This window comes from Halictus rubicundus, chromosome 3 (genome assembly GCF_050948215.1).
Source record: "Halictus rubicundus isolate RS-2024b chromosome 3, iyHalRubi1_principal, whole genome shotgun sequence".
NCBI classification, from domain to species: domain Eukaryota; kingdom Metazoa; phylum Arthropoda; class Insecta; order Hymenoptera; family Halictidae; genus Halictus; species Halictus rubicundus.
Window position 1 is genome coordinate 1,513,144 of NC_135151.1, and position 23,884 is coordinate 1,537,027.

At 40.7% G+C, this 23,884-nt stretch overlaps 2 protein-coding genes and 1 long non-coding RNA gene across 8 annotated transcripts in view; 1 reads left to right on the forward strand and 2 right to left on the reverse strand.

The window, feature by feature from the left end:
* The first annotated feature begins 566 nt into the window (after positions 1-566).
* LOC143352338 (uncharacterized) lies at positions 567-1,738 on the forward strand. Of its 2 annotated transcripts, XM_076784700.1 has the most exons (4): positions 567-818; positions 891-1,053; positions 1,135-1,338; positions 1,440-1,738. In XM_076784700.1, exons 1-4 carry the CDS (start codon positions 635-637, stop codon positions 1,627-1,629), a joined length of 741 nt encoding a protein of 246 aa, XP_076640815.1. In that variant the 5' UTR covers positions 567-634; the 3' UTR covers positions 1,630-1,738. The 2 variants fall into 2 exon arrangements, with proteins under 2 accessions (XP_076640815.1, XP_076640814.1); XM_076784699.1 differs by having other exon boundaries at positions 567-1,053.
* A 10,386-nt stretch (positions 1,739-12,124) lies between these two features.
* Positions 12,125-23,884, reverse strand: part of Gish (casein kinase I gish) — a 129,481-nt gene continuing 117,721 nt past the window's right edge. The window contains exons 6-11 of one of the 5 annotated variants that reach the window (XM_076784683.1): positions 21,754-22,073; positions 20,544-20,618; positions 19,348-19,422; positions 16,634-16,759; positions 14,372-14,478; positions 12,125-12,331 (exon numbers count right to left, since the gene is read on the reverse strand). In XM_076784683.1, coding sequence (XP_076640798.1) covers positions 12,262-12,331; positions 14,372-14,478; positions 16,634-16,759; positions 19,348-19,422; positions 20,544-20,618; positions 21,754-22,073 — 773 coding nt within the window. In that variant the 3' untranslated portion in view covers positions 12,125-12,261. The remainder of the gene's footprint in view (positions 12,332-14,371; positions 14,479-16,633; positions 16,760-19,347; positions 19,423-20,543; positions 20,619-21,753; positions 22,074-23,884) is intronic. The other 4 variants (XM_076784680.1, XM_076784679.1, XM_076784682.1 and 1 more) reach the window with 4 other exon arrangements.
* LOC143352341 (uncharacterized) lies at positions 21,085-21,746 on the reverse strand. Its single transcript, XR_013081904.1, has 2 exons — positions 21,226-21,746; positions 21,085-21,192 (listed from the first exon to the last, which is right to left on the reverse strand). It is a non-coding gene; the product is annotated as an uncharacterized LOC143352341 (long non-coding RNA).

The window sequence follows — 23,884 nt, forward strand, 5'->3', positions numbered from 1 at the left end:
ATCAATATTATACTATATTTATATATCCATTCTTTTAAAAAACTTATGTTTTCTTTTAGAAAATGTTAATTTTCAACATTATAAACAATTTTGCGAGAACACCTTTTTACGACTGTGCAGGCTAATTGTAAACCGGAGTATAATATAAAGGAATATATAAAATAACGTTCTTTACAGATCACATCTAGTTATGTACATAAATCTAGGAAATAGTTGTTATTGCATAATTATTTTTAATAAGGGTTATACAAATTCTGAATCAACATTACTCAACATTATATCCATTTCACTATCAAAATGTATAATAAAACATCTCAAACATTTAGCATTCTCAATATATTAAAATGCTTGATAATATCGATGTGCTGATCTTCCCGCAGTAACTCGCATCATGTCATTTTATGCTTGAATTTATTTCAATTTATTTCGAGTCGATCCCTTCGTTGCGAGCAGCTCGCTGCCAAGTAAATACATGTGAGTACAAGTATTGGCGCTGCAGGGACCCTTAACTGAGCTTCGAAATTTTTCCACAAGAGGCACTATAATCGCTCACGTGTTTGTTTAGTTTGAAAACTTTATACATAGTTAGTATGGCTGGTATGGTAGTGTAATATCAGTATTATAATAAAACTAAATGGCAGACTTTCAACGTTTAAGAGATGCTGTAGCAAAATTGCATCAAAGTGTCTCCAATTTTCGTGTAGGAGCAGTTTCCTTGGACGATTATAAACCCACCGAGGACAGGATCAAAAATATGCGAGATACACTTACACAACTAAATGCACGATTATTAATGCTTAAAGCACATGATACATTTCGTATGTGTCTGAACTACTCCAACAATAAAGAGCAGTTTTCAATATATTCAATAATTTACTTCGTTGTTGTAGGAAATACTGAAATACTTGAGGAAAACATAGCAGATAGTGCAACAAAGTTGCATAATGCAACATCAGATTCCCTTTTAAACAATAAAGCAATTAAGATATGCCTTCATTCTTATACGATTCAAAGTATTCTGGCAGGCAACGAGGGTGATAAGGAGAAGCAAATGTAAATCTTTAAATTCTCAGACAATGTAAATATAATTTTTCCTGGTAGTCTGTAATGAACTGCATCAACATTTTACTTCAGGAAAATTAATGCCTGCATGCATACATTATTTACCATCAATGATGAGATGCTGACAATACAGAAGGAGATTGATAAAGCAGTGCAGAAGCAGTTAGATTTAAAGATTGAATGCCAGAATATGTTATTTGAACATAAAAAGTTTCTAGAGGAACAAGAAGAAGTAAGAAATAAAAGGTTACAAGAGAAAAACCCTGAAATTGCAAGGTAGAAACCCTTTGAGTAAATATTGTTATAAAAATACTTACCATAGAGCATTATCAATGCTCATTGATTAATTTTTCCTGATGGTCTAATTTCTCTTTCAGGAACAAGAAGAAGCTAATAGAAAAAGTAGATAAAATAAATATAATGAAGAAACTTATAGTCAACTTTATTGCTGCTTCAAGCCATTTGCTGATGAAAGAATCAATGTTGGTAGAGATGCTAGAGAAACACAGAGATCTAGTCAATATAGACACGATTTTAAAAATGGCCCAAAGTAGTGCCGAAAATTAAGGCACCAGAGTTACAATGGACCACTGTACTATCGATTCTACACAAGTGTTACGATGTAATCTCACAACAGTATTTTTTACAATTTTATATTAAATCATTAGTTGTACATAACGGAATTTCTCAACTGTCTTCAGTGTATACTTTCCTTCTAAACGCATTAAACATTGCAGCATGATCCATTTCTTGAATCTTGATTATTGGGGATGTATGAAATGAAATTCGTCATTATTAATGAGACTCTTCTACGAAAATGAAAGATGAGAGTGAACAGAAAATGTGCAAGAGAATTGGGTTCCACACATATTTACAGGGGGTGATATCCGACTGTCTTCTCCTCTTCTAAGCAGCGTTATCAGACGGCTCTTTTCATACACACCTATGTATTAATCGTTAAATAACAGTTAGCAAGCCAGTGGTCAGCTGAAAGATAGAAATTGAATCACAGCTCGCGGTAAAAGCGTATTCGTCCGCTTAGGGGAGAGGGGTGCGCATTTGTTGATAAAATCAATCGACGATAGTTCCGTTTCTGTCCCGTGAAATCTCATTTTTATTCAATTATGGTCCTGTGTGTGTTCTCAGTCTATTTGATTCCTGTCCCTTTTTCCCATTATCAACATGCTAACCGCTCTCCTCGTGATTTACACATTGAATCCCGCGTATAAACACAAAGAGTCAACCGGAAGTAGTACTCAAACAATTTAATTTCTATGTACATTAAACTTTTCTTGTTGTTCTGTTTGCCTTCGTCTTTAATAGTCCATTAGCTTACTGGTGTCGACAGGGGGGAGGGGGGAGTGGAAATGAAAGCGAACTCGCTAAAGACGGATTAACAAAAAAAAGGAAAGCGCGGTCAAAGGATGAACATAATCATGTTCATCTGTGGGGGGGGGGGGGGGATGTGTGTGTAGCGTGTTGTTTCTTTCGCAAAAAAGAAAAATTCGTCAGACATCTCTTTTTCACCGTTCGTTCATTAGCGTTGGTGGACGCGTACGAAATCGACAATTGTCTGTAGCTGTTTCTCCACGTCCGTGTAAATCGCCTCGTTTAATTAATTACTACTAATTACGATCTCTTTCTCTCTTTCTTTCTCTCTCTCTCTTTCTTTCACTCTCTCTCGCTCTCTCATTTTCTCTCTCTCGTCCGATCTCGCCGTGATGAACACATCCGCTTTTTTCCACCGTCGTCGTGGTCACGTTGGTAAGAAAAATTCATCGGTCGCCGTCGGGTTTGGCGTCGCGACGACGGTAAAACTACAGTGGTAAGAATATAGCTTATTAATTCGCCATTACTGATATAGTTTATGTATATATGTATATGTATATATAATTTGAAGCTGATACAATCTCCCTGACATTATCCAACACTCGATTATCCCTCGACTCGTTCCCTCTGTTCTCTCTTTCTTTTCTTTTCTTCGTGTTTCCTGTGTGCGTACTCTTCTTCTCTCCGCTCTCCACAATAATAATTTTCTATTTACAAAAAGTGCACCGATATTAGTCCAAGTTTTCGTAGTCTCTCTTTTCTCGTTTTACTTCCCCCCCCCCCCCCCTGCACGTCACTTAGTTAATTAGATTCGATAAACTCCTTCTCTTCTCTACTTCTTCAACCATCCCCTCCCCCCAGTTATGTTCGACTCTCGAACACGCGTCTCCCTTTTGTTAAACAACGGACCGTCATCGGAGCACACTCTCGTTTACACATGGGCACGCTATTATACGTCGGTAATGCACGTGAGCTGCCAATTCCATACAAAGTGGCAAACAATCGGTCGAACACAAGCTACCGTAAACTTGTTCTCGGCGACGGATACATGCTAGTTAAAAAAAAAAGAAAAGTAAAACAGAAACAATAATCGTAGCGATAGTAGCAATTAACAGTAATCGTCGTCGAAACGCACTGCACAGATCGCATCGTTATTATCGTTATTATCGTTATCATCTAAAATCACGTTCTGGAGGGTGAATCGCGCGACGAATTGCCTATTAAAAAAGCACGAGACGCAGCGTGACAAATGACAATGAATTCCTCTTCTTTGCTTTTTACAATTGAAACGAGACGCGATGGGGACAGATAGGAAACGTCTTGGTTCCCATATGCGCGACTCCCATGTTCGATCGCGAGAAGCGTCGGTTTCTCCGAAAGACGCGAAAGTTGCGCTACAATTAAGAAAGAAGCACAAGGCAACGATAACAATTTTTACAATAATCGACGCTCCTAGATTATGCGAGATCGAATGCGAGAGTCACTGCAGGATTGCGCACTGAAGATAGACAAAGACAAGATAGACTCTTAACGCTTTACCCACCAGGGATTATCAAAATTAAGGATCCACCTTTTAACCGAGCGATTTTTTAATTATGAATGCCAAACAGCATAGAGTAATAATTTCTTCTTCCAGGCGTAACATAATGATTAAAAGGTCGGCGATCAATGCTTCACAAGTAGGTAAAGCGTTAAAAAACAACAGAGAAAGGGTGATTGAACATTTTTCCCGTAGCACGAATGTTCTTAGAAAGGTGTACGATCATGCTCTCGTTGAGAATCGCGAGGAAATGAAGGACACACATAGACGTACGTTGAATTTGGTCCGATCTATTCGCACCAATTTACAAATATACAAATAATCGCGCTCGCAACAGAACATCACCGTTCCGATCGACAGACAGGAAGGTTGATCGCAGTCGTCGGGACGCGTGCAACAGCCTTTCTTTTCCTATATGTCTCGTTTTCTTACGGAGTACACACGAGAGTGAACAAGAACAAAACAAAAAAAAACCGAGAAAAGATAAACGACGCAAAGGCGAGCAAAGAAAAACACAGGATCGCCGAAAGGAAAACGATTCTCCTGGATCATTGGATACGGAGTTGCGGAGGCTCGTGACGCGTTTACTTTTCTCTCTTCCTTCCTTTTTGTTTTTCTTCGCTCACAACCATACTTAACCAGCAGTCAGTCGTGTTCGTATGTTAAAAAGTCGGTGACGCTTTGAAAAATCGACTAAAAAACTATAAACTAAATTGCAACGTAGTCGCAGCGTAATCGCGCCATTGATCTGTGGCAGATCTGATATAAATATGGAGGCTCTCGTTTACACCCATTCATTCAACCATTCGTTCATTCGTTCACTCTTCATGGAGAATATTCCCCTTGAATTTGGAATTCATCGATTAATGTATATCCTAATCACGGAATCGTGCGTGTACATTTGTGTGTGGTTTGTGGGTGATCGTTTGCATGTAACTGTGTGTATATCCGTCAAGAGATCATGCTTACAGAAGAGATAGCGTTGACGAAAAATAAAAGAAAACTTAAAGAGACGTCGGCTTAAGCATCCAAGTAAACGTAAAAGGACTCTCTCTCTCTCTCTCTCTCTCTCTCTCTCACCCTTTCTCTCTCTCTCTCTCTCTCTCTCTCTCTCTCTCTCTCACCCTTTCTCTCTCTCTCTCTCTCTCTCTCTCTCTCTCTCTCTCCCTTTCTTTTAGACGCATAATTTCCAGTCATTCTCTCTCCATCGCCACCGTTTCGAACGAATACAAAACACAATTGTTCGACGATCACCCGCGCTCCTGCGGCGAGCTTACAAAAGAAGGAACAATGCGCTCGACGCGTACCAAGTGGGAAGATACAAATAACTAACCACGCGCGCGCGCGAGTGTGTGTGTGAGAGAGAGAGAGAGAGAGAGAGAGAGAGAGAGAGAGAGGAGAGATCGTAACTTTGGGACTCGTAAATTCGGTTCACGTCTTCGATTAAGAACGTGCAGCAGTATTGAAATCTAAAAAAATCATCTTTAGAAGCCCGACTCTTTGTGAAGATTTTGCAGAAAAATTTATTTAAATATCTGCGCAATTACGTAAGTTGTAAAACATGCGATTTGAACGCATTCATCTCGAGATCACATTTTTAAGAAAAAATCATCTCACGTGTTTCCGCGAATTAATTTACCAAAATTTTTACCTGAATCCATTCAAAGAGCTCCGCTCTCTGAATCTGAGTAAAGAGATCATTCGCAATACATTATCTTTCTTCTGAAACTATGTACATACGCCGACCACAGCTGCGCGCATCGCAGTTGTCTTCATCGCTTCATAACTTCAATAATTCTCCACATTCTGACGATTATATTTTTTTCCCCTTCTAGATTACTCATAAATTTGTCTAGAATTAACTATGAAAAGTGTAAATACATTCACGGAAGCGTGTTAAAGTAACGTGACTTGGTTCGGGAGGAACCAATACTGCTGCACCCTCTTAAAGGTATTACAACAAGGTCTGGGCAGCTTGTTTCACAGGAGACGAGGAAACGCTGTATATCACCGATTCGCACCCTCTCTCTCGCTCGTCTTTCTCTAAGTACATACATAGGGGATCGTTTCTGTTGTCGGATGTGCTTGGCCCACTGAAACAGTGGACGCAACGTGTACGGGCGCTCGTGGCACGTTAACACAGTACGTTGCTATGGCTCGGGAGTGGCGCATACGCGATTTTTGACCTGCGGACACGAGTATCTTGTCAACGATCATCTTCGCGAGCAAACCAGTCGTTTACACCATTCCTTAATTACTCCAGCAAGAAGAAAAACATCGGCGCTGACTCGCCGATTCAACGGAGTAAAGTCGAGACCGATATGGCTGACCATCAACGCCTGAAACTACTTCGTCGTCATTGATTCATTCTTAGCTCTGAAGTTTATTGCTACACTCGACGATCTTACGGTAAAATAAACAATTTCTGATCGTAGGTCTCGCTAAATCGAATTCTTATTATTTTCCTATGAATTATTAAAGATTGCTAGGATTTTATGCATCCGCAACGAAAATGCGATTTTGAAAGAGAAGCTTTCGACGGTAAAACCGTCCAGATCCAGTTTACCAGTCTATAAACGGTTAAAGTGTGAGGTAAAATTATGTTTAAGTATGGCGTTGATTAATCAGCGTGTTCGGCGTCCAGTTTACTCGCCAGGCGGTTTTGTTACAAATCTCTTCTCCCGTTTCTAGAGCGTCCTCTCTCCGCTCAACATTTTTACTCTAGAATGAAAGATCTATGCACATCGACTAACGCCTTTGTTTTATCGTTTTCTCCGGTGTTTGTCATCGGTGAACGGCATTTATCTAACGAGACGTATCACCGCGACGGTATTTCTCTGTTCTTTATCGTTACTATCAGCTTAACGACAGCATATTTACTCCTGGCAACTACTAATACACTTACGGCGATACATGCGTTTACTTTCGAACAGTAACTTTCTTGTACACCTACGCGTAATACAATGTTTAGTGGTAATATTTATAGAGATAACGGACACGTTTAGAAAAATCGATTTCTCTCTCCCTCTTCCCCCGTTTCGCGCGTGTAACGTGCTTCTTCTTTTTCTCTGGTTATTTTTTACTCGACGAAGAAACGAGAGGATGTTTTGCGATGACAGAGAGGACGAGGATCCTCTCTCGTTATCACGATCGTCGCGTTGCCTCCTGTGTGTACGTGTATGTCGCTAGAATTCTATCTAATTTCGAGGCGCGAGTAAACGAGGATTGAACGTTATCGATGATCAGTCTGCGAACGAACGGACGACGCGGATTCCCGCGTGAAGATTAAGTCTAACTTGTGTTTCCGGCGGCGGAGAACGACGACAGAGAATTTGTAACAAAACGCCAGAGGCTCGCGAGCCACGCTCTTACGCTTGCTCGTTCAACGCTGTACGTACCGAGCGGTAAAAACCAATGCTGTACATCGTCTTTTAAAAACTACGCCATCGAATTTATTTATATTTCGCACAATATCAGGTGTAGAAATAAATTCGTTGCCGAACAAACGCCTTAAACAAATCTCTCCCGCTGTTTTACATTTTTTAATGTTCAACAAAAAACTGTCCTCGGGAGATAAACTTGTGAACTCGAACAATGACGCAGAGCAGAAATGACCACTGACCGATGGCAAACGTGAATTAATTTTTGCGTTTGTCATAGCTCCATCCAATTACCATACGCTTAACACGTTTGTTACCAGTGACGTTCATGATCTTACGAGTTACTTAAAGACATTCAAATTCATTTTCTTTTGCACTTTCTTGTTTAAAGTTGCAGCACGTGACATTCAGAGAATTCTTGTTGACTGTTTGCTGCTAAATTGTGTCAATATTTGAAGTGCTTGCAGCGAACGTGTTAAGTTAGATCGTTTAACAGATAAATGGCTCTATGAATATGTTAATTCAACATCGCCAAGTTTTTGTCGTTGATGACACTCAAGTTACCATAAAGATAACGTTGACGATAATAATTTGACTGCGAATTTTACATAATTTATCATAAAAGTGACTAGGTCATAGACAAAACTAAAAAAACATTAGAAGAATTTAAGGATATTGTTATATTATCTTCCAGGTTTTAAAATATTTAAAAGAAAAAATCCAATATGAACCATTTCTATTTTGCATAAAGATCTACAGTCTATGGTCTATATTTCGCAGATCAAGCACCAGTGATTATTTTCTAATAAATGGTCTGTTTCACCGTAAGATCGGCAAGAATCCATTTCCATACCTTTTGCACGCTCGAATAAAGAAACTCCCTGAACAATTTCCCACGGGAGCGTCTAGATAATTTCAATAATAGTGAAATAAAAAGTCCGGAACCGGTTGCACGACCCGCGGTGGTACGTTTAGCGTTAACCGGCTTTAAGACGAGATCCTTTTCCCCTTCGGCGACGTCGGGTTTCGCGCGCACCTTAAGTATCTCTTGATCGCTCGAGTGCGTTTCGAGAACATCCTACACGGATCTCTATCGTATATAATAATAATGTATATATCACTGCGCAACGCTCTTGTTTCGGCCGACTTCGTGGTACCGGAAGTCCTCGGCGTGGTTCCTCGCGAAAAAAGACACTGCACCACGTATTGTTCATAGTTCTCGCGAATATATTTCTATCTACTTCTCCCTCGTTCGAACATGTCTGTCCACGTCGATCCGAACAGGTTTTCTCTCTCGTCGTTTCAGACGGTATCGAAAATCGGCGGCTGCTAACGTCGACGATCAATTACAGGCGTGCTTTGGTTCTGTGTTTCTGTTTCTTTTCTCTCGTTCGCACTCGCGCTGCTCGAGAAAACGAATAAAAAGAGGAGGCTCTCTCACACTTTCTTTCACTCTCTCACTCTCTCTCGCTCTCTTTCTCTCTTTCTCTCTGTTCGAAAATCCTTCGAATGTCTCGGCTTTTTTTCTCTGGTAGAACACGGATGAACGGTATCGGTGTGTTATATCATATGTATAGTTTTTCACGATCTACGCCCTAGGAGATTTGTTCGCGGCGGACATTTCTATCTACGGACAAGTAACTCTTACGTGCTTCTTCACTCTCGATATGTTATGCGAAACGGAGCTTGGACTTGCCGGCATACTACGCTTTTCCAACAACTCGTCGTGGAAGCCATGAAACTGAAATCAGCTCCTCGGGCTTGTATTTTTCTCTACTCCGCAAGTTACAATCGTCGGGGTTAAAATTAAAACGCTGCGAACGTTCAGTTTTGTTCGTTCACCGATTTGTTCAAGCTTGTACGCTCCTTAGGGTTGAAATTCATCCATTTTCTCTTTTGTATAGATAGTCTTAATCGTCTGATTTATTTTTATTCATTTTGTAACGACGTGATACTTCCTTAATCCATTTATATTGTTAACTCCTTGCACTACGATGTATTTTACGATTACAACGATTTGAACTTCTATGACGTTCATAATTTACTAGGAAAAATAGAAAATTTATATTTAAACGAATTAATAACACATATTTACCAAATTTTGTTCGAAGTCTTAGTCACGAGTCTGACTCGATTTTATAGTAGAAGGGGTTAATGGATTGCGGATCTACTTTACTGCTAGTCCAAACAAAAAATTGTATAAAGCAACTTTCACAATCTCTTTAAAAAATTATTGACACATCATCCAATAGGAAGGGATTAAAACGCGACACAACAAATGAAATATAATTTGTAGACTCAAAGTATAAAATACTGTCTCAGACTCCTTCGTCCAACTGCTTCCAAGGAGCGTACAAAGTTTAATGAATCTTTCACTAATTTCTGTGTACCTTCTCTGCGAACGTTTTCCCCGAGAAGTTTAACGGATCTGTTCATGTAAGTATAGCACGTTGCGCTCATGAAGACGTAGGAGTTTACAGAGTCTGTAAACGTTCCTTTCTGGAACATCTTGTTGCTGGAGTTGTAGCTCAGATCAAGACCAACAAAATGTGGACTTCGGAGTTGAGGAAAGGTTGTTATAGAGGAGTCGTAGCACGAGCGACAATTAGCAACAAAAAGTTCCGTGGTGTTCCTTTGATGGATACACAGCTTTATTAAATAATATACAATTAAGTGAAACGCGTCGCGTACCCGACGCAGGATATAGCGGCTCCGTAGCAAAATATTTGTTCATACATTATGTACAGTGCGGTGTCTTCATGAACGTATGCTTGTGCAAGGTGTCCCACAACTTCGCGACCATAACGTGTCCTCTGCATTTCCAGTATAAAAATAAGAAAAAGATAACGCATTTATCAAAAGCGATAACGAAATCCTTCGTGATTTCAGAGTGACTCTTGTTCTGGTCATAGTTATCATTTCCTGTATACCTAACGCTTTGACGACCGCTGTAGAGCGTACACCTTGCTAGCCGTGTTACTAACTAGCATCACAATACAGGTCATTCTGAATATCCCTCGATAATTATAATAATTGTGCGAAAAGTGCCGACGGTACGCAACGATCAGCGGTGATCAAAGCGTTAACATTAACACTTTCTAGGTCCTACGCAAAATCAGACATAAAATGGCCGCGAAATTTCAGGACACTTTGGATAGAGCGAGCGGCAGGCAGTGTGGGCACAAAATAAGTCGTGAAAGGTAAAACAAATTCGCTAAAATTACAATCAACGCGATTTTCCAGATCACATCTATAGCGTTAATACTGTTGCACGTTCGCTTTTTGCAACCCGTGTACAATCCAAAGGACAGAAACGAAGGGAAACAATAATTCTCGACCGAGAAAAATGGTCGGACAGACGAAGCAGATAATCAGAGAAATTCGACGGTAACGAAACGTTGCGACAAGCCCCGGATTATCATTAGTATGAATCTGTTCTTTCAGTTTCATGCCTTTCCAGCTGGATCGGACAGGACAAGCGTGTTTCGGACCTCAACAGAAGCGGAAGTTTCAGTGAAATGAGATCTCAGCTTTGACTCGACGATCAATCTACCGGGCGATGGAGCGACTCGGTCTTAATTTGTTATAAAAATCACTTTTGTCGAAGCCTGGCAATTCGTCCCGCAGTTCGCGCGCGGATATTTATTCAATTTATAAATTTATTCAGCCCTTAATTGCCTAAGAGGATTCTTGCATAGTATTTTTACAGAACAATGTTCCTACTTTCTAGTTATGTTGGTATACATATTAAGAATAAAATTACCATTTGTGTAAATCATTTTACAGACTATCCGCAAATCCAATTAAGGCAGTCAAGAAGTGATTAAATTGCCATAACAGCCCTAGCTCTTTGATTCCAGGCGATCATAAAATAAAACCTCTGAAGTATATCGCTTTGATCCGTCCGGTAGTTTGAGAAACGTCGATACAAGTATCGTAATACACTAGCAGTCGCAGCAATCGGCTATTTAATTAGCTGATCGCCAAGCCGGCGTTAACATGATTCAACAATGAGTGTGTGTATGTGTGTATTGTGTGTGTGTGTGTGTCTGTGTGTAAGCGCGTGTGCGCGCGCGCGCGTGTGTGTGTCGTAGGCACGAACGCGTTCTTTCACAATCGGCACGTCAATTCCTTTAACGTTAATTTTTTCTCTGTTTCTTTATTTTCTTCGTTACGCGCAGCTAGGTGCTCGGGTGGACACCGAAATTTGCCGGGTAATATATATATTATGTATATATATATGTATTTATATATATAATATGTATATATGTATACTGAACTTTACCGAGGCCCTTGAACTCAAGGACCCACGGGGTCGTCCTCAGTCAACGGTGGACACGAGAGAGTTTTACAATACGTTGAGAAATGGGTGTAGAGTTTAACACATCGACGCCGTGAATAAGCGACGATGATGTTGATCCAACAAACGATGATGGTGTTGTGTGTATTCGTGAACACGAGATGACAATGACAATCATATTTACGAATAATAATAATAATAATAATAATAATAATAATAATAATCATAATAATAAAATAATAATACAATAAATTGTGAAAGTAAAGGATAATCAAATTGTAATGAGACATTGTAAATCGTAAAAGGAGAGAAAAAAGGAAGAGAGGAGCAAAAAAAAAAATAGTTAATCGTGATAATAATCATGATAATAATAGTAGTAATAATAGCAGTAATAATGATGGCTGTGTGGTGGTGGTTGGATTCGATTGCGGCGTTGTTTGCGACGTGTCATCGTGGTCCGCGGCGACGAATCCCGAAGAATCGATCGACTTCTTCGGCAGCATCCGCCATTTCGGTGAACCGACGATCCTCCGACGAAGGTCCGGCTTGTTGATCCGCAGGGCCTCGATGACGTCCCGATCCTTGCAGACTCGCACCGCACTGTTACACGCGCACTGTACTGCCCCCCCAAGATCGACGACAACAGACAGTCACTTTTGTCTTCCACTTTTCTTCTTCTTCCGCTTGAAGAAGCAACAGCATCTGTAAAAAAAACCAACACTAATAGGACTTAGAGTCGTCTTCTTTCGTACGTCTTACGCTAGGACACCAACATGCAGCACGACAACGGGACGCAGGGGGGCACGCATTCCAAAAAAGCTTGGTTCTTTCTTTTCTTTCAATTTCTTTTTTTTTTTTGTTTAGTTGCTGTTGTCTGGATAGAGTGATGGTTACAGGCGGTGTGTCCAGACACGGAGGCGTGTGTCGAAGAGTAGTATAAGAGCAGAAGTAGTTGAAGTGGGAGCTGTTGTCCTGACTAGTGGACGCTACTTGGAAGGATAGATAATGGCTTAGCTAAAGAAGAACAGTGTTTAACTAGCAAATTTAATATCAAGCTCTAATTAGAGTCGTACAACCTCTGAATTTAGAATATCATGGTGTTGATACGAATGAAGGTGTACCATTTTAGATCAGATGGGAAGTCTGATTGTCTGACAACTCGAATGTTTCTATCAAAGTTCCTCCATTCTATGTCTCAAAGAGAAACAGACATGACCAATTTGATTCCAGCGTTTCCTTTATACAATGTAACACGTTTTATCAAAACGATGAAATTATTTTATTGAAACCATGGGAATACTCAATGAATTTAACACTAAACATACCGAACATTAACCCACCATGTCATTAAAGCACAAATTGTGAAAAGTACATAATATTGAACGAGAATTTAGAATTAACAAAGAAACATCTTCTCGACATCGAAGATGCTTGTTTTAAAATGTTCATACTCTTTTTTTTCCGTCACGTACACAAGAAAAAAATCGTTCTTCAACCTTCGAGAATTGGCATCGTTTTTGGATCATCGGTGAAGTTTAAGGATATTGTACTTCGTTAAAATGTTAGACAGAAGGAATCTGTGTAATGGCCACTTGTGCTCAGCTAGTAAACCAGGTTCAGGAATCGGTTTGGAATGATCGGTGGACGTAGGAGTGCGTGAACTTCGGCGTAGGAACTTTCCGCATCCACGACAACGCTTTTTGTTTGTAGACAAAGATTTGATTCTGAAATAGGATAGATAGGAGATTTAACATGTATCATGCAGAAGATCTGAGTTACAAGTAGAAACACCCTGCTACAAGAAAGAATTTACTAGGTTCTGATTGCACTTGCGTCGAGAATATTGTCTGTTCAAGGTCGAGAGTCCTTTCTGTTATGGGCGTGGTGTAACGAAGCTGTGGGCGGTCGATTTGCGTGGTGAGAGCCACGCCCAGTAACCTTGAACAGACGATATTCTCCGCTACCGATGTTATAGGATCGCTGCTACCTTTCTACCACGTTAATTACACTATTTAAATGGTCGTTAATATTCATTTATGGAGAGAGCCCAGAGGCATGCGAATAAATGCATGTTAACACTTCGGCTGGAGGAAGTCTATTAATTTTACATGAATATCATGTATTCAAAAGAAGCTCGATCATTTCATTCGAAATAACGATCTCAAAAGAAGTGATTAGATTATATTAAGATTAGTGATACTAGATTTCTGAATGAAACTACTGTTTATCGATTTATTTAAAAAAAAATTACTGATTTCTATTCTTTAGACAGACATTGTAATACGAAAAATTGTACTGTGCAAATACTGTTGTTGTCCAGCACCGCTTCAGACATTACTTCATTATTTAAAGTGGTAACATTGCAAATGATTTTCACACGTCTCGTGTACATGCAGTATTTACAAAATGTTACTTTGTTCACTCGATTTGTTAACCCATTCAATGTTTATGTTCGCTAGAAAATTTATCATTTCGTTACAATTCATTTCAATTTACTTCTCAAGTATACCCCCGTTATTGCTATTGCTTAAAAGATTAACTAGATTATAGTGCAAGGTGTAAACTTCACTATGAAGTACTTAACAATTATTATTAATTAAGCACACGGGTGCGCACTTTAATGAAACATTGAAAGGGTTAATTGAGAATGAGATGTACAGAGTACTGTTGGGAACATTCGAGTTTTGTCAATCTAGTGCGTGAGATCTATAGCCGATCCGGTCGGTCAATTAACGATAGATCAAATCGATAAATACTAACTTGGTTTCGTCGACCATGTCCACCTCTTGCGGCGCTGTGATTGGTGTGTTCGAGTGTCCTGCTGTTGGATCGTCGTTCGCCAACTCTCCGTTCGTCGAGGACACCACCTAAATATACAACAAGAACCGTCGTGAGAATGATTTTCATGAGTCTTGCCACACAACCGATCGCATAAACAAAGAAACAGAGAGAGAGAGAGAGAGAGAGAGAGAGAGAGAGAGAGACAGAGACAGAGAGAGAGAGAGAGAGAGAGAGAGAAAAAGAGGAGAAAAACTATGATATAATACATAATGTATATAAAATTACTGGAAAGAACGTGACGACCAATGGGATACTCTGTATACCGTGAGCCGAAAAACGATCTATGTGGAGAAGAAGGATCTAGCTACACACGTGATAACACAACGAGTACACGAGTATTTACGTGGAAGGATGTACACATAATACAACGAGTTCTCTAAGTCGCAAGGAACAAGATAGTAATTTACGTGAAACAAGCGGCACTTTATATTCATGAGACGTTCTCAATACAGACGAAGTGAAACTCTAAGACGTGATATAACTAATTTAACTCGGTTAATAAGTCGCTCTCGGATGCCGGCAGAGAAGAAAAAAAAAAAGAGACGAAAAGAAAGGAACGCGCGAAAAACCGGGGAAAGAACCGCCGCGCGAGCGAAGCGAAGGCGGTTCTCTTGCGGCGTTTGCCGATTTTCCTTTTCGGTTTTGCTGGGAAACGCGCGGTGTCGGGCGGTTGGGATTAGTGGCGGTAAACAAACGGCCGTGAGTCGATCAACGATACAAAGTCAACATGCTGCAACAAACCAACTCTCGCAACCTCTAAACTGACCATAATCCACTGGCGCTTCGCCTAGAAATAGAGCGAACAGTCAACAAACTGTCCGGGCGCTCGTGCGCGTCGTTCTCCTGGTCGAGATAGAGGGGAATTTGGGAGAACAAGAGTAAAAATTCGGGAGGAGAGCGTCCTGTAACTCGTCCTTGATTGTTTCTTCGTTTTTCTACTCGTTAAATAAACAATTTCGAAAGAAAAAGTTCGATAGCGACCGAGGAGAGAGAATAGTTGGAGATTTTTGTCACAAAAGCGAATTGTACTGTTCTCTGGACCAAACAGGGCCACGAGATGCTCCGAGGGCCACGACTGGGGCGCTCCGTCGAGCTCGAGAATTATCAAGCCACGCCCACTTATTACGATCCGCGTGGAGAGGGCAAGATGGACTTCTACTCGGTTGTAACGTAGATACGTTCTGATTATAAGAGCTTAGACATGATTAGGCTGCGGATTTTACTGCGTTTTGTCGGTACTATTTTCAACTTGTTAAGAGTACAGTGTTTACTCCATATATGTCCTATATACCTCCTCGTGAGGGGCCAAGAAGCTCGAGAGACCTCGGTCGCCGAGGATTGTAAAGTCACGTGGATCAAAGAATAGTATCTTCTAGCCGGTATATGTCCGTGGCTAGACCCGTGTTTTGGACATATATCGAATAAACACTGTATTAACGAAAGAAAGAAATTTCTATGTGATCAGCCTTTCTAAAAACGAACAGAACCCTCTTCATTCATAAATAACCCTGTTTTTCTTATTAAAAAGATGTATCGACTACAACCGAATGTATTTACGTAAGTACCAATGCCAATCTTGCGAATCGTGATAAAATTGGAAGATTGAGGTTGTCACGCGCTTCTTTATGATTGTGGCGTCGGAGGTTCTTCTCTCTGGGGCAACGGAGACTGTCCTCGGAGCAATTTATTACCCTACTTGCTCTAGAAACTACGATATATAATGTATACTATGGTTTTGATCCTGTCTTTTTCTAGGAAAAGAAGATACAGGTGACACATTCTATTTCTTTTCCGAATTGTATGGACGAAGTAGCGCTATGCGCTGTTCCTCCGCTATGAGCAGTATTCCCCTCTTGTGACAAGAATCTACGGCGCAAAGACTCGATAATTGCTATGTTATCGAGATAACGCTTTTGGAAGTGTTCCACAGTGGTGCCGTTTCTCGAATCAGGATACTAAAAGAATTACATTACTATCGAATCTAAATAAAGCTTGTCCAGCCACTGTGCAACCCTTTCTGGTGGTTCTTTGCGTTCTCCAAGTTTCTGTTCAAGAGAAGTGGATCCAACGCGACGCGAACATATTAGAAACAGAAAATTGTATAACGAGGGAGCGAAAGGAGAACGGACAGACGGACGGACGGACGGACACGGCATAAGGAATCCCGAGGTGTCCACTCACCTGTACTGAACCGTGCCTATCAGCGGGTGTCAACGTACCACCGGCTCCTGATTGCTTCACTGTATCCGGCCACGTGGTTCCCACCCCTTTACCGCCCCCGCCTCCCACCCCTGGTGCTGACACATCCTAAAGGAACAAGCACGAGAATGTTGCGAAAATGTTCAACGCGTTAGCGAATTACAAGAGAGGATTAATATACAGGGTGAGTCACCTAACGTTTGCACCTCAAATATCTTTGTTGTTTCTAAAGATACGTAAAATATGGTAAGGACAAAGTTGAATGATACAATGGGGCTGACACGATGCCAAAAAAAATTTTGTTTTTATGTCATTTTTTTAGAGATATCAAGGTGACCTTCACTTTTTTAAATGGAACCACCCTTTTTTAAACACCTACAATGATAGTCCCTTTCATTAGGAATTCAGTGACCATAATTATTCCAAGGTCATTCAATGTTATTGTTATTCAGTATTCTTATTTACTATCAGTATGTTTCCAAATGCGATTCCGTCTTATTCAATGACTGAAAAGTATGATATGATCACGATTTACTGTGAATGTAGACAAAATGCAGTGCAGGCCCGATTACTTTATGAAGAAAGGTACCCCGAGCAAAACACTCCTTCTAGACAGACTTTCATTAATACGTACAGGTTGTTTCGAAGTACTGGAAGTGTACATGCAAGACAGCACAAACGGAAGAATCCCACGACTAATGAAGACAATGAAATTAATATTTTAGCAGCTATAGCTGTCGATCCTCACGTGAGTACGAGAAAAATTTCCCGGAAAGCAGGCATAAGTCAAAGTAGCGTAATACGAATTCTGGCCCGACATAAATTTCATCCGTTCCACATATCGCTCCATCAAGAATTGCACGGGAATGATTTTCGAAATAGAATTAACTTTTGTCAATGGGGATTGCTTCAAAATCATTCATTTTTTTTTCTAATGTCTTGTTTACGGACGAAGCAACATTCACTTATCATGGCACAATTATACATTTATAAAATACAGGTATTCTGCTTCCATATTTTAGTTTCATACGTTTTTTCTGTCCTTGACCTTGAATGACCTTGGAATAATATATTCACTGCATTCCGAATGAAAGGGACCATCATTGTAGGTGTTTAAAAAAGGGTGGTCCCATTTAAAAAAGTCAAGGTGACCTTGATATCTCTAAAAAAAATGACATAAAAACAAAATTTTTTTATGGCATCGTGTCAGCCCCATTGTACCATTCAACTTTGTCCTTACCATATTTTACGTATCTTTAGAAACAACAAAGATATTTGAGGTGCAAACGTTAGGTGACTCACCCTATATATGCATATATATATATACAAAAAAAAAGAAAGAATAGATGAAAAATGTCGTGGCACCTGTCAGAGCTTGAGCACCACGTGAATACTGTCGATCGCGAATCGTGTGATCGTTGAACTTTCCATATTTTGCTGTTCGATGCCGATGGATACGGGTGCGTTTTCTTTACTTTCTACGCTCTTGATACGTACGCGATACTAATAGCATGATAGTATTTAAGTAGGTGAGTCTAAGTCTGAGTAACTACGGCACTAGCTACTGTACGATGTACTGTATGTATGCGGTTGTGTGATTGATACTGGTGGATACTGCCAACTGGGAATACATAATTACTGCTTCTCCTACGACGATTCTTCGTACACTTTCTTTTTTAATCGTGTTTCGTACCGATTTTTTAATCAGCCGTTGCCTTATGATCTCTTTTAGCAACTGCGTCCATTGAAGCGATCGAGGAGTTTCAAATTGTGTTTTGTAATGATTTCTTGGTAACTCTTTGGAATTTCTTCGTCATCAATCATTTTCTAACTGGCCACGAATTTATTTTAGCAGCTGAATCTCAATAATAGACAAATATTATAATAATAGAATATAAATAAAAATATTAATAATAATAATATTGACATTTCTCTATTTCGATTGAAAGAAACAAAAAATATAATTAGCAGACTCTAGAGAGAATAGGAATTTCATGTCCATCCTAAAAATTTAATGTTGATAATAAAAATGTGGTATTTCTTGTTCTTTTTAAAGTGTCTTCGAAATCATAAGGCAGAGGTTCGATAGAATCACGAACAAGAAGATGAATCGTGCACGAAGAACCGTTGGCCAGCGATTTACGAAAATCAGTGTGGCTTACATAGTTGCCCTGCATTTCGATGTGAACCTCATCCAACATGAGGACAACATCCTCCTCAAAATCATCGTATTCCTACACACCGGGGATTCCCGTGATTCGCAAAGGAACAAGAATCGTTTATTGTATCTGTCCTCTGTGTATTCTCGCGCGAACGGAAACGGTGTCCCGAGAACATTTCGCTTCGAGCCCGATCGACTTGCCAAAACACCGTCGATACACTTTCCCGTGCCCGTATTGGTTATATCAGTCTTCAAATCTCGAACGAATAATCTAAAGTATGTATATTTTACACAAAAACGAAAAAAAATATTTAAAAAAAAAAGCAACAAGAAAAGAGTAAAACAAAACGGTGAACAAACGTCTTTGTGTTTTTGCCGGTTATGTGTGTACGTTCATGCGGTTATTCGATCAGTAAGTATTCAATGAAATAAAAAAGCTTCACACATCCATGCTCTGTTCAAGAGAAAAAAGTACAAAACTTCGAGTAACGAGTGTATAGGTGGAAACAGGAAAAAAAAGTTCAGGATCGCGTACCTTGTACGGATGCCGATCGCGATTCGGCGACACGATGATCTCCTGTCCGGTCTGCAATGATCCAACAGGCGTCGACTGGAAATCAGAAAAGAGGAAAGAATCGTTATAGTGAGACGATCATCGTCCGCAGAGGGGGGGCGGCTACTGCTTTCTCTCTCTACACATACATGATCAACTTCGTTATAACATACTTGTAACCAACGAATGAAACGATACTGTCGCCGATTTTTAGTTCGGGAAGACTGCTCGTCGAACTGCAGGGGGTATTAAGAATCTATGGTCCCGTTGGCGATCGGGTCGGAGGATCTAACGTGACACGGATTTTCGTAATCTTACACGATACGGTACGATTAATGCTATCTGTCTGCGAAAAGAAACCATCCAATTAAGTCCATCGAATTGGAGAGTGATCGGATGCCTAGGTTCGCTGATGTCTCTCGAAGCGTGATTCAAGCGTTTCTCGAAGAAGATGGGGGCAGCTAGGGATCGTTGGATCTTGTTATTCAGGATGCTGGACGTTTAGGAAATGATTTTTGTACTCGGACGTCTGTGTTTCAGCGACCAGCAATTCATATTTGTTGTTCAATCTGCAATTATTTGGATCTCGTGGCTCTTTATTCGCTGTTTCCGGGGGCCGGTACAAAAAAGCATCTTTGGGTTTTCAGTGTTGATGTAAATAAGTTGCTACTTTAATAATTGAATAGCCTTTTTGCTGTTTTGAAGCGGAATGCTGTGTAAAACAAGCTACAGCTTGAACGCGATGAAGGATAAAATGGAAAATTACAGAGAGATTGTTCATCATTAAATACAACAGGAACGATGTGTATAGATTGCGAATTTCAGGAAACGCTAGTTTATTATGTGGAGTTCATCGCAATTGTGCGGCTCACAGTCGAGCCTGTGCAACTTCTACCGTTAATTAAAATAATTTACTAGATTTTTGCAGAGTTCCACGACAACAAGCGGATTCGTGAAACAACAGGAAACGGAAGTAAGGTCGGAGTTCTTCGAAACGGCTCACAGAGATTGCGATGCTGAACGAAACGAAGGCCCGAAAGCACCCAGAATCGTCCGATGCGGTTTACTGTTTTGCGAGCAAGGTTACGCATGATCGCAGGTAGTTAAGGGCGAATTTCGGTCGTGTTCGATCGCTGTCGATGGAAAAGCAACGCAGTGGCTCGCTGTACGTGACCCACCTTGTCGGATCTCGTTTTCCCAACGTGAGAGGGAGGCGCGTTCCGCAGCAGTTTAAGTTGTTCGAAGTTGGATGGCTAGAGATATATTGGGGGCAGCATGCAAACGTTAAAAATCAGTGAAATACTGTTTTTACCGGGGCGAAACGCAGAGGGGAAACGTCGGAGGAACACCCAGGGCGACTTTACTTACCCCGAAGAGACGATACCTCGGAGTTTTGTTCCGTTTTGCTCGTCGACAACGGTGCAAAAAACCACACAGAGATTGAAAGAGGACTACTCGGTGAACCGTGCTGATGCTGGGGACGACGAACTATTCCTATCGAGCCCCGATTCGTTTTTACGATTACACTGTGTTGTACACACAGTGTGTAGTAATTTTCGGATTTCTTTCCTTGTCACAGTTCAGAAGATATTTTTAGCAAGCTGAGACAATTAAAATAGATTTTCCGACTGTACTAATGTCTTTCAGTATTCGAAGAAGCTGTAAACGTGGCAACTAGCTATGCCCTCTTCTATATATTCAACAGAGATCATTTTTTGCTCAAGACAGTTCCCCCGGCAGTACCAACACCTTTCAATGTTTAAAGAAGCTATAAACCCGGTAACTAGCAGTTATTTCACGCACATTTTCATTAAAGGGCATTCTCAGCTGGAACAAAGATTTAAAATAGACTCTATCAACCAGGTTTAACATCTTCAATATTCAAGATAGCCTTTACGAAAATACTCAAACCGTACGAAATGCTATTAAAACCGTCTCGAAGGAATAGCTCTGCTTTACACCTCTCCGCATCTCTAAAACTTAAAATCGCGTCGGCTAAAACGAGTTTTGGCCCCGTCATGTGCACTTCAAACATTAATCGCCTACAATTTCCAATAGGTTTGCTTCCCAGGATCAGCACAGTCCTCCAAAAGCAGATCAGTTTGGAACAGAAAGAGAGTCGTATATCGTTGTTAATCTTTCCTCCTTCGAAAACAATCTTAGTTCAGACAGATCAGCTCCTTAGATATCGACTCTTGCGATTCGTCCCCGGATACGAGCATCGTCACGACAATTCTTTCTTCGGTTCTTGCATGCGTTTTGCAGGGTGGTGATTTATTTGAGGGTTCGGTGTGGAATCAAAAAGTGGTAAGATAGTGAGACTATTTAGTGGGTATGGTTGTACGGGAGGAGGGGGTGTCTGGTTCACTTGACAAACGGGTCACGCACCATCGTCTTGCCGGTCCAGTCGAACTCGCCGTCGTTGACGAAACCCCGTTTCTCGTAGAGATCCTGGAACAGGTTCCTCAGGTACTCGTAATCGGGCGTCTCGAAGAAGTCCAGTCTGCGGACGTATCGCAGGTATTTCGCCATTTCCTCGGGGTGCCCGTCGCAGAGGACCTCGATCGGCGTGTTCCGCTTCGTCTCGCCGATCTTCTGATACCGCTCCTTCAGCGTGTCCGCCTTCAGACCCTGCCAGGGCAGGCTGCCCCGCAGGAAGTACATGAACATGTGCCCCAACGCTTCCAGGTCGTCTCTTCTGCTCTGCTCTGATTACCGGAAAAAGAAGAATTCGCAGTCAGTACTAAAGTCGTTTCTCTTTCTCTCTCTTGTTCTCTCTCTCTCTCTCTCTCTCTCTCTCTCTCTCTCTCTCTCTCTGTCTCTCTTTCTAGGTTTTATGCTTTGGCGTTCTCGCGTGGGCGACCCTGCAGAACTTATACCACTGTGTTCACCAGTATCCCAGCACTTTCACGTGAAGAGCACACTAATGCTGCAATAATTAGACTGAGGACTTTACGCGTTTCGGAGAAAAGCGAGCACATCAAATACTAAACAATGAAGATATTAAAAATATTACGTTATTTTCTGGTTGTTAAAATTAGCGAAACTAGAGCCACAGTTGTAACTCCTGTTCTTTGGAATTGACACAGAAAAATTGTGTTTTGTACGAACGTCTGCAGGAAACAGAAAAATTAACATTTGATTCCTCTTTCATTAATTCTTCCGATAGGTTGAAAAATGAATGTTCATTGTGACATATCCGACAAATGCACGTGTCATCACTGTCATTAAAATTTGAAGGATGCAGAAACGATAGAGGCACAATCGCTACGATCAATTCTGTTTTGCCACGTTTGGTGCGATTAGTAAAACTACTGGGATTGGCGGTAAAACTGTTAAACATTTTTTTGTCAATGACAGTACATCGTTTTTCCGCGAATTCAATATCGATCGATTGCTCTGCTGTCATTAGGTTCCGCGAGTCTGATGAATCCCTGGTCATTCCGTGTAATTACTCGAGTGAATAGATCCGGACAAACGGTCATTAAATCAGCCAATTAAATCCTGTAATCAGATAGACAGTCGATGAAAAGATTTCTGTGTCGGAACGGGACTGATTCAATTACACTCCTGTCTTGCAGGAACACGTACGCATTAAAGCGACGCTCTAATTGTTTTGATGAGTAGCAGATAGCATAGAACATTTGCAATGGCAATGCTTTTTGCTGTTCACCGAGTTGTACAATGAATTCTATATGTGGATCGTTCGAGATTTAATTATTTCTTTGCGAAAAGCAATCAGACAATAAAGGGTTCGGACATTAGAGGCCCGGATAATCGAGATCAAGGATAAGCTCAGTTTCATTTAAAAGGTGCCTATTAAAAATCGTTAAATATTCCGCGCGACACGTGGGAACGAGGCCCGATCGAGCACGTGGACTGCATTTTCGCATGTGCAGGCACGCGTGGAATTTTTCCGCCCTTGATCGAGCGGCGTTGAGACACCCGTCTAATAGACCCCGACGGTGTTTCTCGTTTTTGTTCGTCCTGTTGGCGCAATAATTCGCTCGCGATTGAATTACCAGTAGAGGAAAGACTATAGCCGGTCGGTGAATTGCTGACTCGACGGATTTAGCGTGCTGCTTGCTCTCTCGCTAGCAACTTTCTCCGGCGCCGTAGATCACTGATCTAGAGAATTTCCGCGGCTCGTCTAACAACACCGGCTCGATCCAAAACGAGAGCTCGATTGTACTCGGGGATCGAAACGGTTATAGAACTTTTTGATGGATTCTGTTCAAGTCATTGACAGTAGAACTTTTTTGAAAAATGTTCTTAAGTTATAAGTAGACTGTGGACTTTATGCATTTATGATCAAAATGAATAGGTGTAATTCGAGACAGTGAAAAGATTAAAAGAGTTTAACAATGTCGATATACCATTTTTAACATATAAAAATGATTAATGAGCAAAATAAATTTTTGCTTAGCTCCTGTAGATTGCAATTGACGTATAAAACTTTTATTTTGCATAAAGTGCCGCAATCTAATTACAAGTTTCGATGAGAATGAATAAAAAGAAA

Coding starts and splice junctions, on each gene's coding strand:
- LOC143352338 (XM_076784699.1), top strand. CDS start 635: ATGGCAGACTTTCAACGTTTAAGAGATGCTGTAGCAAAATTGCATCAA. Junction 1,054..1,134: donor GGTGATAAGGAGAAGCAAAT/GTAAATCTTTAA, acceptor ATTTTACTTCAG/GAAAATTAATGCCTGCATGC. Junction 1,339..1,439: donor AAAAACCCTGAAATTGCAAG/GTAGAAACCCTT, acceptor TTTCTCTTTCAG/GAACAAGAAGAAGCTAATAG.